Raw genomic sequence first — 13,072 nt, forward strand, 5'->3', positions numbered from 1 at the left:
CTGATGGCTTCACTGCAGAGTTCTACCAAAATTTCAGAGAAGAATTAATACCATTACTACTAAGGTATTTCAGAGCACAGAAAACGACAAAATACTTCCAAACTCATTCTATGAAGCCACCATATTCCTGATACCAAAACCAGGTAAAGACACTACAAAAAATAAAATTACAGACCTATATCCCTTATGAACTTAGCTGCAAAAATCCTCAACAAAATTCTAGCCAATAGAATTCAACGATGTATAAAAAAAAAAAAAAAAATTCACAATGGCCAAATGGGATTCATACCAGGTATGCAGGGACGCAGGGATGGTTCAACATTAGAAAAACAATTAATATAATCCATCATATAAATAAAACAAAAGACAAGAACCACGTGATTTTATCAATGTATGCAGAAAAGGCATCTGACAAAGTTCAACACCTATTCATGATAAAAATTCTCAGCAAAATAAGAATACAAGGAAAATTCCTAAACATAATAAATGGCAATTATAGAAAGCCAATAGCCAACATCATCCTAAATGGGCAGATTTTGAAAGCATTCCTCTTGAGAATGGGAACCAGACAAGGATGCCTTTTACACTATTCTCATTCAACATTGTGCTGGAGGTCTTAGCCAGAGCAATTAGGCTAGATAAAGAAATAAAGAGCATCCAGATTGGTAAGGAAGAAGTAAAAGTATCTCTATTTGCAGGTGACATGATCTTATACACAGAAAACCCTAAAGGATCCTCAAGGAAGCTACTGAAACTAATAGAAGAGTTCAGCAGAGTATCGGGATACAAGATAATACAAAAATCAATTGGATTCCTTTACACCAACAAAAAGAACATCGAGGAGGAAACCACAAAATCGGTACCATTTACAGTAGCCCCCAAGAAGATAAAATACTTAGAAATAAATCTTACCAGAGATGTGAAAGACCTATACAAAGAAAACTACGAAACACTACTGTAAGGAAGCAAAAGAGACCCACATAAGTGGAAAAACATACCTTGCTCATGGATAGGAAGACTTAACATTGTAAAAATGTCTATTCTACCAAAAGCCATCTATAGACACAATGCAATTCCCATCCAAATTCCAATGACATTTCTTAAAGAGATGGAGAAACAAATAACCAACTTCATATGGAAGGGAAAGAGGCCCTGGATAAGTAAAGCATTACTGAAAAAGAAGAACAAAGTGGGAGGGCTCACTCTACCTGATTTTAGAACCTATTACACCACCACAGTAGTCAAAACAGCCTGGTACTGGAACAAAAACAGATATACAGACCAATGCAACAGAATTGAGAATCTAGACATAAATCCATCCACATATGAGCAGCTGATATTTGACAAAGTCCCAAAGTCAGTTAATTGGGAAAAAGACAGCCTTTTTAACAAATAGTGCTGGCATAACTGGATATCCATCAGCAAGAAAATGAAACAAGACCCATAATTCACACCATGCACAAAAACTAACTCAAAATGGATCAAAGACCTAAATATAAAATCTATAATGATAAAGATCATGAAAGAAAAAGTAGGGACAATGCTAGAAGCCCTAATACATGGCATAAACAGTATATAAAACATCAGTAACAATGCAGAAGAGGAACCAGATAACTGGTAGCTCCTAAAAATCAAACACCTATGCTCACCCAAAGACTTCACCAAAAGAGTAAAAAGACTACCTACAGACTGGTAAAAAGTTTTTAGTTATGACATTTCCGATCAGCACCTGATCTCTAATATCTACATGATACTGCAAAAACTCAACTACAAAAAGACAAATAAGCCAATTAAAATATGGGCAAAAGATAGCACCAGGCACTTGACTAAAGAAAATATTCAAGTAGCTAACAGATACATGAGGAAATGCTCACAATCATTAGCCATTAGAGAAATGCAATCAAAACTATGATGAGATTCTATTTCACTCCAACAAGGCTGGCATTAATCCAAAAAACACAAAATAATAAATGTTGGAGAGGTTGTGGAGAGACTGGAACAGCTCTACACTGCTGGTGGGAATGTAAAATGGTACAATCACTTTGGAAAACGATTTGTTGCTTCCTTTAAAAAACTAGAAATAGAACTACCATACTAGTTAGCAACCTTGGAATATATCCTAGAGAAATAAGAACCTTTACACAAACAGATAGATGCACACCCATGTTCACTGAAGCACTGTTTACAACAGCAAAAAGATAGAAGCAACCAAGGTGCCCATCAATGGAAGAATGGACAAATAAATTATGGTATATTCACACAATGGAATACTATGCATCGATAAAGCACAATGATGAATCTATGAAACATTTCATAACACGGAGGAATCTGAAAGACATTATGCCAAGTGAAATTAGTCATTTGCAAAAGGACAAATGTTATGTAGGACCACTGTTATAAGAAATGGAGAAACAGTTTAAACACAGAAGAAAATATTCTTAGATGGTTACTAGAGGGGGGAGGAAGGGAGAGGAGTTTTCACTAGTCAGGTAGTAGGTAAGTTTTATTTTAGGTGAAGGGAAAGACAACACACAGTCCAGGAGAGGTCAACTCAACTGGACTAAACCAAAAACAAAGAAGTTTCCTGAATAAACTGAACGCTTCAAAGGCCAGGGTAGCAGGGGCAGGGGTTTGGGGGGCATGGTTTCAGGGGACATCTAAGTCAATTGGCATAATAAAATTTATTAAGAAAACATTCTGCATCCCATTTGGAGAGTGATGTCTGGGGTCTTAAGTGCTAGCAAGCGGCTATCTAAGATACATCAACTGGTCTCAACTCACCTGGAGCAAAGGAGAATAAACACCAAAGACACAAGGTGATCACGAGCCCAAGAGACAGAAAGAGCCACAAAAACCAGAGACTACTTCAACCTGAGACCAGAAGAACTAGATGGTGCCTGGCTACAACCGATGACTGCTCTGACAGGGAACACAACAGAGAACTCCTGAGGGATCGGGAGAGCAGTGGGATGCAGACTCCAAATTCTCACACACAAATAAAATTCTCATAAGACCAGACTTAATGGTCTGACTGAGACTAGAAGGACCCTGGAGGTCATGGTCCCTGGACCTTCTGTTAGCCCAAGACAGGAACCATTCCCAAAGCCAGCTCTTCAGACAGGGATTGGACTGGACTATGGGGATGGAAAATGATACTGGTGAAGAACGAGCTTCTTGGATCAAGTAGACACATAAGACTATGTTGGTATCTCCCATCTGGAGGGAAGATGAGAGGGCAGAGGCGGCCAGAAGATGGCTGAATGAACACAAGGAGAGAAAGTGGAGGGAAGGAATGTGCTGTCTCATTAGGGGGAGAACAATTAGGAATGTATAGCAAGGTGTATATAAATTTTTGTATGCAAGACTACTTGGTTTGTAAACTTTCACTTAAAGCAAATAAAAATTAATTAAAAAAAAAAAAAAAACAACAACCCTGTGTCAGTATTTGTTGTAGGCCCAGTGATGGCCCCTTTATGTTATTCATACCCTTGTATAATCTTCTGCCCTTGAGTTTGGGTTGGATTTAGTGCCTGGATTCTGACCAATAAAATGTGGTAAAGTTTTTGGATACCAGTTCTATGATAGATTACAAGAGATTGTGATTTTGGTCTTGTTTAGCAGACTCATTCAATTGCCTTCTCAGCTTGCACACTTTAATGAAGTAAGCTGCCATGTTGAGTAGGTCCCCAAGGCAAGGAACTGAGGGTGGCCTCTGGCCAACATCCAGTGAAGAACTGAGGACAGCCTCTGGCTGACAACCTTCAAGAAACTGAATACTGTGAACAACCACATAAGTGAGCTTGGAAGCAGATCCTTCCTCGTTCAAGCCTTCAGATGTGACCTTGGTTCTGGCTGACACTTTGATCGCAGCCTTTAAAGAGACTTGAGACTCTGAGTGAGAGGATCTTGCTAAGCTATGCCCAGATTTCTGATACACAGAAACATGAGATAATAATATGTGTTGTTTTAAGCTACTAAGTTTTGGAGTAATTTGTTGTGTAGCAGTAGATAAGTAATACAACACTGAAGTGAAATAATCACTTACCAATTGTTCCAATGGAGGGATGATATCTTTCAAGACATGCTGTGAAAGATTTCTTCTGTGCCGGGATATCTGTAGAAATATCTATATTTAATATTTTTTTTATCATTTTCCTTTAAAAAATAAGGATTTACATATTTTAAAAGAGCTCAATTCAGCAAGAATGTGTATTAAAATAATCATATTCTGGTTCATTCAAGTAGATAAATAAGGTCAATAAAAAATGAGAAGTAAATGTTTTGGACATTGGCTTACCTGAATAAAATGTGTACCCAAAGATGGCTGTAACAGTATCTCAGGTCACATATGCTTTTCCCTCAATTCTTCTCCCATCAAGGGATGAGTCTATTTTCTTTCCTTTTTACCCAGAGCAGACCTTTATGGTTGCTTCAATCAAAAGGTATGGTGGAAGTGACAGTATATCACTTTCTGAGTTTAATCATAAAAATGCCACACACTTTCCCCTTTTCTTGGAATGCTTACCCTTATAATCCAGTCAACATGCTGTGAGGAAATCCAAATTACCTCACACAGAGTGACCACAGGGAGAGTCCTCATAAGTTTTCCGGCTGACAAACAAGCTAATGTTTCAGCAGACAGCCAGCACCAACCACCAGACAGGTGAGTGAAAAGACCTCCTGATTATTGTCAACCATTGAGTCACCCCCTTCAAGTCTTCCCAGCAACTGCCCCCAATATTGTGCAGTAGAGACAAGATGTTCCTACTGTGCTTTATCTGAAAAAAAATTTTTTGACCAGATTCTATAAGCATAATAAAAATGGTTATTTTACACCTTTTTGGGGGGGGGCGGTGATTTGTTATAGTAGTAACTGGAAAATACTTAATATTGAAACATTTTGTGTTTATCATGTGAGCTCAGCTTTTCAGAACCAGATTTATGTAAATACACAAAAATCACTCTACCACCACTTTTGAAACAAATAAATGTTGTATTGTTCTTCCTCCTAAAGTAGTACTATAGGCAGGTTCTATAAGAAAACAGAGAATCTATACTTAAATCTCATACAGTTTGAAAACTTAAACAGAAGCTCTTAGTAATAATACTATTATATTAAACAGGAATTTTCTAGTATTTTACCTGAAGGAAAAAGAAAGAAAGAGGAATAGGAGAGAGAAAGAAGAGTGTATGAGGAAACAAAGAAATAAAGCATGTTGAGTGTTATGTCCAGAAAAGAGCTTTGGCTGTGTTTGACTGTGGTTACTGGCACATGTGACTGATTGAAGGATTTAGATCAATTTTGAAGGAATTATATTACCATAGAATCCAGAAGGCTGGCCTCAGAAACCTCTGACTATGAACAACCCTTGAACCTCATATTTGCTCCACACAAAGTGGGATATGAGGCAGTAATATATCCATGGAGGACATCCTCCCCAGTGCCCACTTCAGACGTGGCCTCTGGAGGATAGTGGAGAAGGAACAGCCCCCAGAAAGTGGAGCCAGAAGCCCTGGAGGGCAATGAATACATGGAATCTTCCCAGAAGGCAGAGACAGGGACTGTCCCCATTGCCAGGCCAGGAGACTCAAATGGCCTTCTCTCCAGGACTAAATCATTGTTTTGGTCCATTGACATATGTCTGTTTGCCATTCTTTCTGTTATCAGATAAGAAGCATTAATTAATTAATCAATATTTCTGTTGCCAAATTCTTGCTCCACCACTGTCTATTGGATGCAATGGGGAAATTGGAACAGAAAGCTTATATTTCAAGGTCTAAAACACTGGACCACGGGCAGGGATCTAGGCCAGATGGAGAGAGCCATTTATTGCTAGAGATTCTGGGATTGAGCTGTATGCAGTAACTGGAAGTGGGTGGATGGATTCTTAGTGTTGGAAGACAGGTGCAAACTGATCTACGATGAACGGGAGGGAGGACTGTGGCAGAGTCCACTGGTTGCTCACCAAAATTCTGTCCTCTCTTCCCTGGGCACATATCTAGACTACATGTCTCAGCCTGCACTGAAGTTAGGAATGGTCATGTGACTAGTTCGGGCCAATGGAATGAGAGCAGAAACGACACGAACCACTCCCTCGCCGAGGCTGTTACCAAGTGAGAATTTTCCTTCAGTGTTCTCGTCCTTTTGTGCTGGCTGGGAGTAAGCACTGGAGAAGGCTTGAAACATGAAAAGAGCCCACGCCCCTGTATGAATTTGTGGAAAAGACAAACAGGTAAAAAAAAAAAAAAAAAAAAAACTTTTTTTTTTTTTAGAAAATGTTTTATTTTGGAGTAATTTTATATTTACAAAAAATTTGCAGAAATAGTACAGAGAGTTCCTGTAGAAGACTTCCTTCTGACTGTTATGTAATGTAAGTGAGAAATAATCGCCTATTTCTTGGAGAATTTTAAAGGTGCAAATGGCTTGCTCTCCACTGCTAACCTAAATTGACACTTCGAATCCAACCAGCGGTATTGTGTAACAAAGGGCCTGGGCCTGGGGATACTTCCGTTAAGATTACACCGAAGAAATCCCTATGGAGCAGTTCTACTCTGTAACACATGGGGTCACCATGAGTGGGAATCAACTCCATGGCAACTAACAATAACAAGCATTAACCTAAATAAGATAACCTTGGTTGATGGTGGAAACCCTGATGGAATAGTGGTTAAGGGCTGCTAACCAAAAGGTCAGCAGTTCAAATCCACCAGGTGCTCTTTGGAAACCCTGTGGAGCAGTTCTTCTCTGTCACTATGAGTCGGAGTCGACTAGATGGCAACAGGTTTGGCTTTGGTTTTTGGTAGTTGATGCTTAGTTAACGTGGAAGTGAAAGGTCTTAGGCATTAGGAGACTGAGAAGCAGAGTAGTTAGTTGATGGGAGAGTGATCGTAGAAACCAGGACTTCCTACCTTTTATTTATTGAAATTTCAGCTTCTTCCCAGTCCTGTAGTCGGAGTATATAGTTTGCGTACGTACATATTGTCAGGGGCACTTAAGATTATTTTAGCTGATAAATGTTTTTATTTTGTTATTTACATAATCTTATGATTTAATAGGAAAAAAAGTCACATTGAAGGGATATGTGCATGCATATTCAGTGTATAAATATTTGGTATTTAAACCTCTTGAGGAACTAGGAATTTATTTTATATTGTTAGACATTTAGAATTCACTAATCCAGCTGCTCCTTGGAAACCCTATGGGGCAGTGCTATTCTGTCCTACAGGGTCACTATGAGTCAGAACAGACTTGACGGCAATCATTTTTTTGTTTTTAATCCTATAAAGAAGAGGATTGAAGAAGAATCGGTGCATTTGAATTACGATGTTGGCAAAGAATATTGAATATACAATGGATTGCCAGAAGAATGAACAAATCTGTCTTGGAAGAAATACAGCCAGAATGTTCCTTAGAAACGAGGACAGCCAGACTTCATCTCATGTACTTTGGACATGTTATCAGGAAGGACCAGTCGTTGGAGAAGAGCATCATGCTTGGTAAAGTAGAGGGTCAGCAAAAAGAGAAAGACCCTCAATGAGATGGATGAACACAGTGGCTCCAAGTACGGGCTCAAGCACAATGATTGTGATTATGATGCAGGACCGGGCAACGTTTTGCTTTGTCATATAGGGTCACTAAGAGTCAGAACCAACTCAACGGCACCTACAACAAAGTCTTATAATGAGATACTACTACTCATGTGTTTACAATGTCCTCTGATCATTTAATATATATGGTTTATGTTCAACTACAAGGGCAGAAGATTTCTGGAGTAGAGGGGTTTCCTTGTTTTATTTCCTTGAAGCCTTGCTGGATTCCCAGTCTTGGGGTGAAAGGCGTTCTCCCAGCATGTGAAGCATCTGAAGCTTTAAATGTTAGAGAAAGTATTAGCCAGTCAATATCTCCACAACATTGGTGCGTGGGCACCTAGACATTCCCCTGTGTCAGTCTTCTCATTTCTTCCATGGCCAAGTTCATGCCCTCATTTGTCCTGACCTCTACTAGATTTTGATGGGCAGAATGGCCCACCATCCTCTACATGATCTCTTCCATACACCTATAGAAAGATTTCCTTTAAGGCTATATTTCATTTCACAGTAATTTATGTACATATTGTCAGGGGCGCATGAGATTAGTTTATCTGATATGTGTTTTTATTTTGGTATTTACATAATCTTATGGTTAAATAGGAAAAAAGCTCATACTGAAGGGATATGAGCTCATTTTCTTTTAAAATAAAGATTTAAGTGTAAATAATATAATTAAATAAGTAATATGTCCTATATGAAATGGGGGAAAAAGCACGCAAACATAGTAAGTCCATGACAGGCATTTAGGAAACAAATTTTAATGTAAAGGCAAAGGAGCGGAAAGGACCATTTACTGAGCACATGCCTATTTCCTTCTTGAAGGGAATTACTAAGTACATGGTATAAACAAGAATTCAGATAGAGAAATGATGCAATGATAATACTATCTAACATTCATCGAGTACTTACTATTTGCCAGGTGCTGTTCTAAGTGTTTTGTGTGTATTAACGTAACTAATGCAAAAATGAAAACACAGTTTAATTAAGTAACCTTGAAAATCCACATCTAGGAAAAAACATGGGTGCCATGCTAACCCAGACCTAAATCCTCAGCAACTACACGGGAGTGTTTCTCCAGCAATATAAATGTATATATACAAAGTCACTAAATTTGGGGGGAAGTACAAATTTAAGTTCCCTGTGTACATAGAGGGGATATTTCCAAGGGAGAAAATTGAAGTGCATCCAACTTATAAGTTTGTACACGTTTATACAGGCAGTTAAAATCATGTTTCGAATCTGTTATGAATCATCTTAATATTCCTTTAGGGGAAGTAATATTGCTGGTCATTCCTAAATCAATAAGCTAGCCAATCTATCATGTTCAAACAAGTTATGAAGAAGCTGAAAAGATAGAACCCTTATCACCTGTCTTTTGCTTTAATGCTCTTCTCAGTAAAGCATCAGCCAGAGAAATACACGCCAACATACCAAATCAGGTTATACTGACTGAGACTTATGAATTTAGGAAATTCTAGCTCCCAAATTGCTAAATTATCTCACGTGGGTGTTAGGAAGAGTGAAGGTATTTCAAGTGAGTTTTCTTTGCAGGATATACTTAATTCAAATAATAATTATAAAGACAACTTGAGGTTGACCAAAATCGCATGAGAAAAATTTGAAGGGAAAAAGGTTCTCCTAAGCCACAGCACAAATAACAGAAACCACAGTGCAAGTAACAGAAAAGCTTGTAACACTTACTTAAGTGGTTATCAATGGTTGATTGTTATCATCAGATAATTTTGCAAATTGTTATATTGTAAAAATCACCCTCGAGAAATATTTTTGGCTGAAGACATTAGAACCACTCATTTTTAACTGGAAAGCATTTCACATTTTGTACACTCGCATGTCAGTAGTCTCTGAAGGTAGGTGTTCAAAATATACTTGTGTGTTAATATTATAAAATATCTCAGTATTACAAAGAGGGTATTTTGTATTTGACAGTCCTGATTTTTTTCTCAAGAATTTCAGAAATGACATGAAACAAAACAAACTACATTTGCCCCCAGCAAATTGCTTCTAGGCTTAAGCTTCAGAGTACTGGCAACTGTGGAGCCCATTATTTGATCTTAGGTCCTTTTCAGTTTTACAAGCATCCGTAATTAATTACTGAATTTGAAAAACTCAAGCAGCAGCAATATATTAACAAGAGCTTGGCACAATTTTATTTTAATAAATAATGTTCTCTGAATTATAGAAGGATTTCTTCTAAAGAAGCCTTAAAAATACGATTTTGATATTGTTTGCTTTCCTTTTTGTTTCCGAATATTTTTCAAAAGTATATAGATCTTCCTTCTAAACAGAATGAACATGTATGTAGGCCTATTAACTACTAAATATTCATAACGTCATTTTTTTGCTAGTTGTCATATTCTTAAGTTATGAAATTGCAATATCATTTTACGCTTCCCATTTGAAAGTTTTGAGAATTACTGCTTTTCCATTTAGTTCCAATATGTTACCAAAATGAGGCCTGAACAATTTAAAGTTTCTCTGGCCTATTTATTAAAAATGTCACATAACAGTTCCTTTTGGGGTAAAGCAATTGTGTCTTCAAGTGTTTTTCTATCACGGTATTTTGCATCTGAAGCAACCAATCTTTCCTAAAAAACATTTCAGTTGGTGGTAACTCTTCTTTTGGGGAGGGAAAAAAAATGTCAGATCTCATTTTTTTTTTTTTTTTTGCAGTCTTTTTCTCAATGATCCCATCTTTTTGTAGTATCTTCATATCCTGTAAAAAGGAATGATTTGTTGCTTCCATTGAAAAAACCCCAAATATAATTGCCTTCTGGCTTAGATGCCTTTGAATCCAATATCTGACTAATCTATATCCCTGGAACACTTTTAGATCAAATCAATGAGCTCTTCTTTCTTTCTCTCTACCCATCACTCTCCCCTCTTCCGCTCTTGCCCATCCTCCTTCTCCAGGTACTTTAGTTCTCTAATGGAGCAAAGCAGAAAGGAAAAATATGCAGAACGTGCAATGTAGATTTTCCTTTAAGTTCCCCTTTGTTCTTATTAGAATATGTATCATGATTATGTTTTTTTCAGATGTCTTATCCTCCAAAAAGAGGAATTAAAAAATCAATTTTCAAAACGTCTTCAGTTTTTCTTCCATTCTTTTTTCATTTTTATCTATTTAAAGAATATAAATCTGATGGGTGGGATTAGTACTTGATATATTACACACTATAAAAATAACAGAATTTGGAGATATTATTTTCCTGGTGTAGGGGGGCCTACTATGAAAGTTATACATAAACATGAAACATTCCACATAGCTCTGATTTTAAATAGATTACCATTTTTGATGAAAGTTTACATCTTGTGGCTTAGAGCTGAAATAAAATCACTTGAAGAAAAGCATTAGTTTGTTCCAACATTTTCACAGACGTACATTTTTTGAGGCATACCTCCTATTAGCAACCTCCCTCGATACTTGGATGAAAAAAAAGAAAGAAATCTGTGGTTGAGTTTCTATCTTCACAGTTTCTCAAATTTTTTTTTGGTGTATCCCAATTCTTGTATTCAAATTTTCATTTGTTTTGCCAATTTTTTTTTTCTTAAAGCTATTTTTTTTTTTTTACAAAAATTAAGGAAACTTGGTGGTTATTTTCCTTTTTTTAATACGGAGACTTGGTCAATATTTAATATGCAAGCAACAATTTCGTTGTTTAAAATAATAAGCAAAATCTGGCAGCTATCTTTTTAACCACGTGTATGTGGTTTTTTTTTTTTTTTTTATGTGGTAGGTAACTGCTTTTGGAAAAAAAAAAAAAAAAGGAACGTTAAGATTGGGGACTTTACCAAGCAGTTAATCTTGTAATTTTACCTCTATGTGGACAAATATAAAATTTATCCATGTCTCACAATTATTCTACTACTATCTAAATGTATCTTTGTATAGTCCTTTTGTTGTTGTTAGGTGTTCTTGAGTTGGTTCCAATTTATAGTGACCCTAAAAAAAAAAAAAAATTTACAAAATGAAACAATTCCTGGTCCTGCACCATCTTCACAATCATTGTTGTGTTTGAGGCCATTGTTGTAACCATTATGTCAATTCTTCTTGTTGAGGGTCTTCCTCTTTCTCTCTGACCCTCTATTTCACCAAGTATGATGTCTTTCTTCAGGGACTTGGCCCTCCTAATAATATGTCCAAAGTATAGGAGACGAAATCTCGCCATCCTGCCTTCTTAGGAACATTCTGGGTGAACTTCTTCCAAGACAGATTTGTTTGTTCTTCTTGTAGTCCATGGTATATTCAATATTCTTTGCCAACAGCATAATTTAAAGGCATCAGCTCTTCTTCAGTATTCCCTATTCACTGTCCAGCTTTCACATGCTTATGAGGCAATTGAAAATACCATGGCTTGGGCCAGGTGCACCTTAGTCCTCAAAGTGACATTTTTGCTTTTTAACACTTTAAAGAGGTCTTTTGCAGCAGATTTGCACCATGCAATACATCATTTAATTTCTTGACTGCTGCTTCCATGCGTGTTGATCGTGGGTCCAAGTAAAATGAAATCCTTGACAATTTCAAGCTTTTCTCTGTTCATCATGATGTTGCTTATTGGTCCAGTTATCAGGATTTTTATTTTCTTTATGTTGAGGTGTAATCCATACTGAAGGCTGTGATCTTTGCTCTTCATCAGTAAATGCCTCAAATCCTCTTCGCTTTCAGCAAGCAAGTTTATGTCATCTGCATATAGCAGGTTGCCAATGAGTCTTCCTCCAATCCTGATGCCACATTCTTCATATAGCCCAGCTTCCCGAATGATTTGCTCAGTATACAGATAGAATAGGTATGGGGAAAGAATTGAACCCTGACTCACACCTTTCCTGTTCTTATCCCATGCAGTATCTCCCTGTTTTGTTCTGCTCAAACGACTGCTTCTTGGTCTATGTACAGGTTCCTCATGAGTGTTATTAAGTGTTTTGGAATTCCCACTCTTCGAAATGTTATCTGTAATTTGTTATGATCCACACAGTCCATGTAATGAGTAAAATTCAATAATTACTCATTATTGAATATAAATAACTTGTTACTTATTCAATAAAACACAAGTAAACGTCTTTCTGGTGTTCTCTGCTTTCAGCCAAGATTCGTTTGACATCAGCAACGATATTCTGTTCTGTCCTAGAGGGTTGCTATGAGTCAGAATTGACTTTATGGCAATGGTTTAATGGGAGGTGATTACATAAACTAAAAAAAAAAAAAAAGACCAAGTTCTTCTTTTTTGTTCCTTCTTAATGTACATCAAGTAAATTGTTTAGTATTTATGCTTTCCTCTCTCTCTACAGTATCATTTAACTACCATAGTGGGCATCAATAACCAAATAACATTTTTTTTGTTTTTTTTTAATTTTCTGAGTCTTTCCTAGGCCTCCTTTGGTTGTATACTGTCAGTCAGAAATCTGACACTCACTAGTATCTTTTATCCCCGGCAAAAACAAAAGGAAATGATTTAAAAACCTTCTT

At 36.9% G+C, this 13,072-nt stretch overlaps 1 protein-coding gene across 12 annotated transcripts in view; it reads right to left on the minus strand.

Moving 5' to 3' along the window:
- The window catches only part of ARHGAP15 (Rho GTPase activating protein 15), a 710,746-nt gene that overhangs the window by 632,083 nt on the left and 65,591 nt on the right, over nt 1–13,072 (minus strand). For 11 of the 12 annotated variants that reach the window (XR_010322327.1, XR_010322332.1, XR_010322330.1 and 8 more), the window contains exon 3: nt 4,046–4,114. The exons of the other annotated variant lie outside the window; for it this stretch is intronic. Coding sequence is in view for 5 of the 11 variants with exons in the window: in XM_003405853.4 (XP_003405901.1) it covers nt 4,046–4,114 (69 nt within the window). In the remaining 6 variants the exon portion in view is untranslated. The remainder of the gene's footprint in view (nt 1–4,045; nt 4,115–13,072) is intronic. 12 annotated transcript variants of the gene reach the window in all.

This window comes from Loxodonta africana, chromosome 6 (genome assembly GCF_030014295.1).
Source record: "Loxodonta africana isolate mLoxAfr1 chromosome 6, mLoxAfr1.hap2, whole genome shotgun sequence".
In the NCBI taxonomy this organism is placed as follows: domain Eukaryota; kingdom Metazoa; phylum Chordata; class Mammalia; order Proboscidea; family Elephantidae; genus Loxodonta; species Loxodonta africana.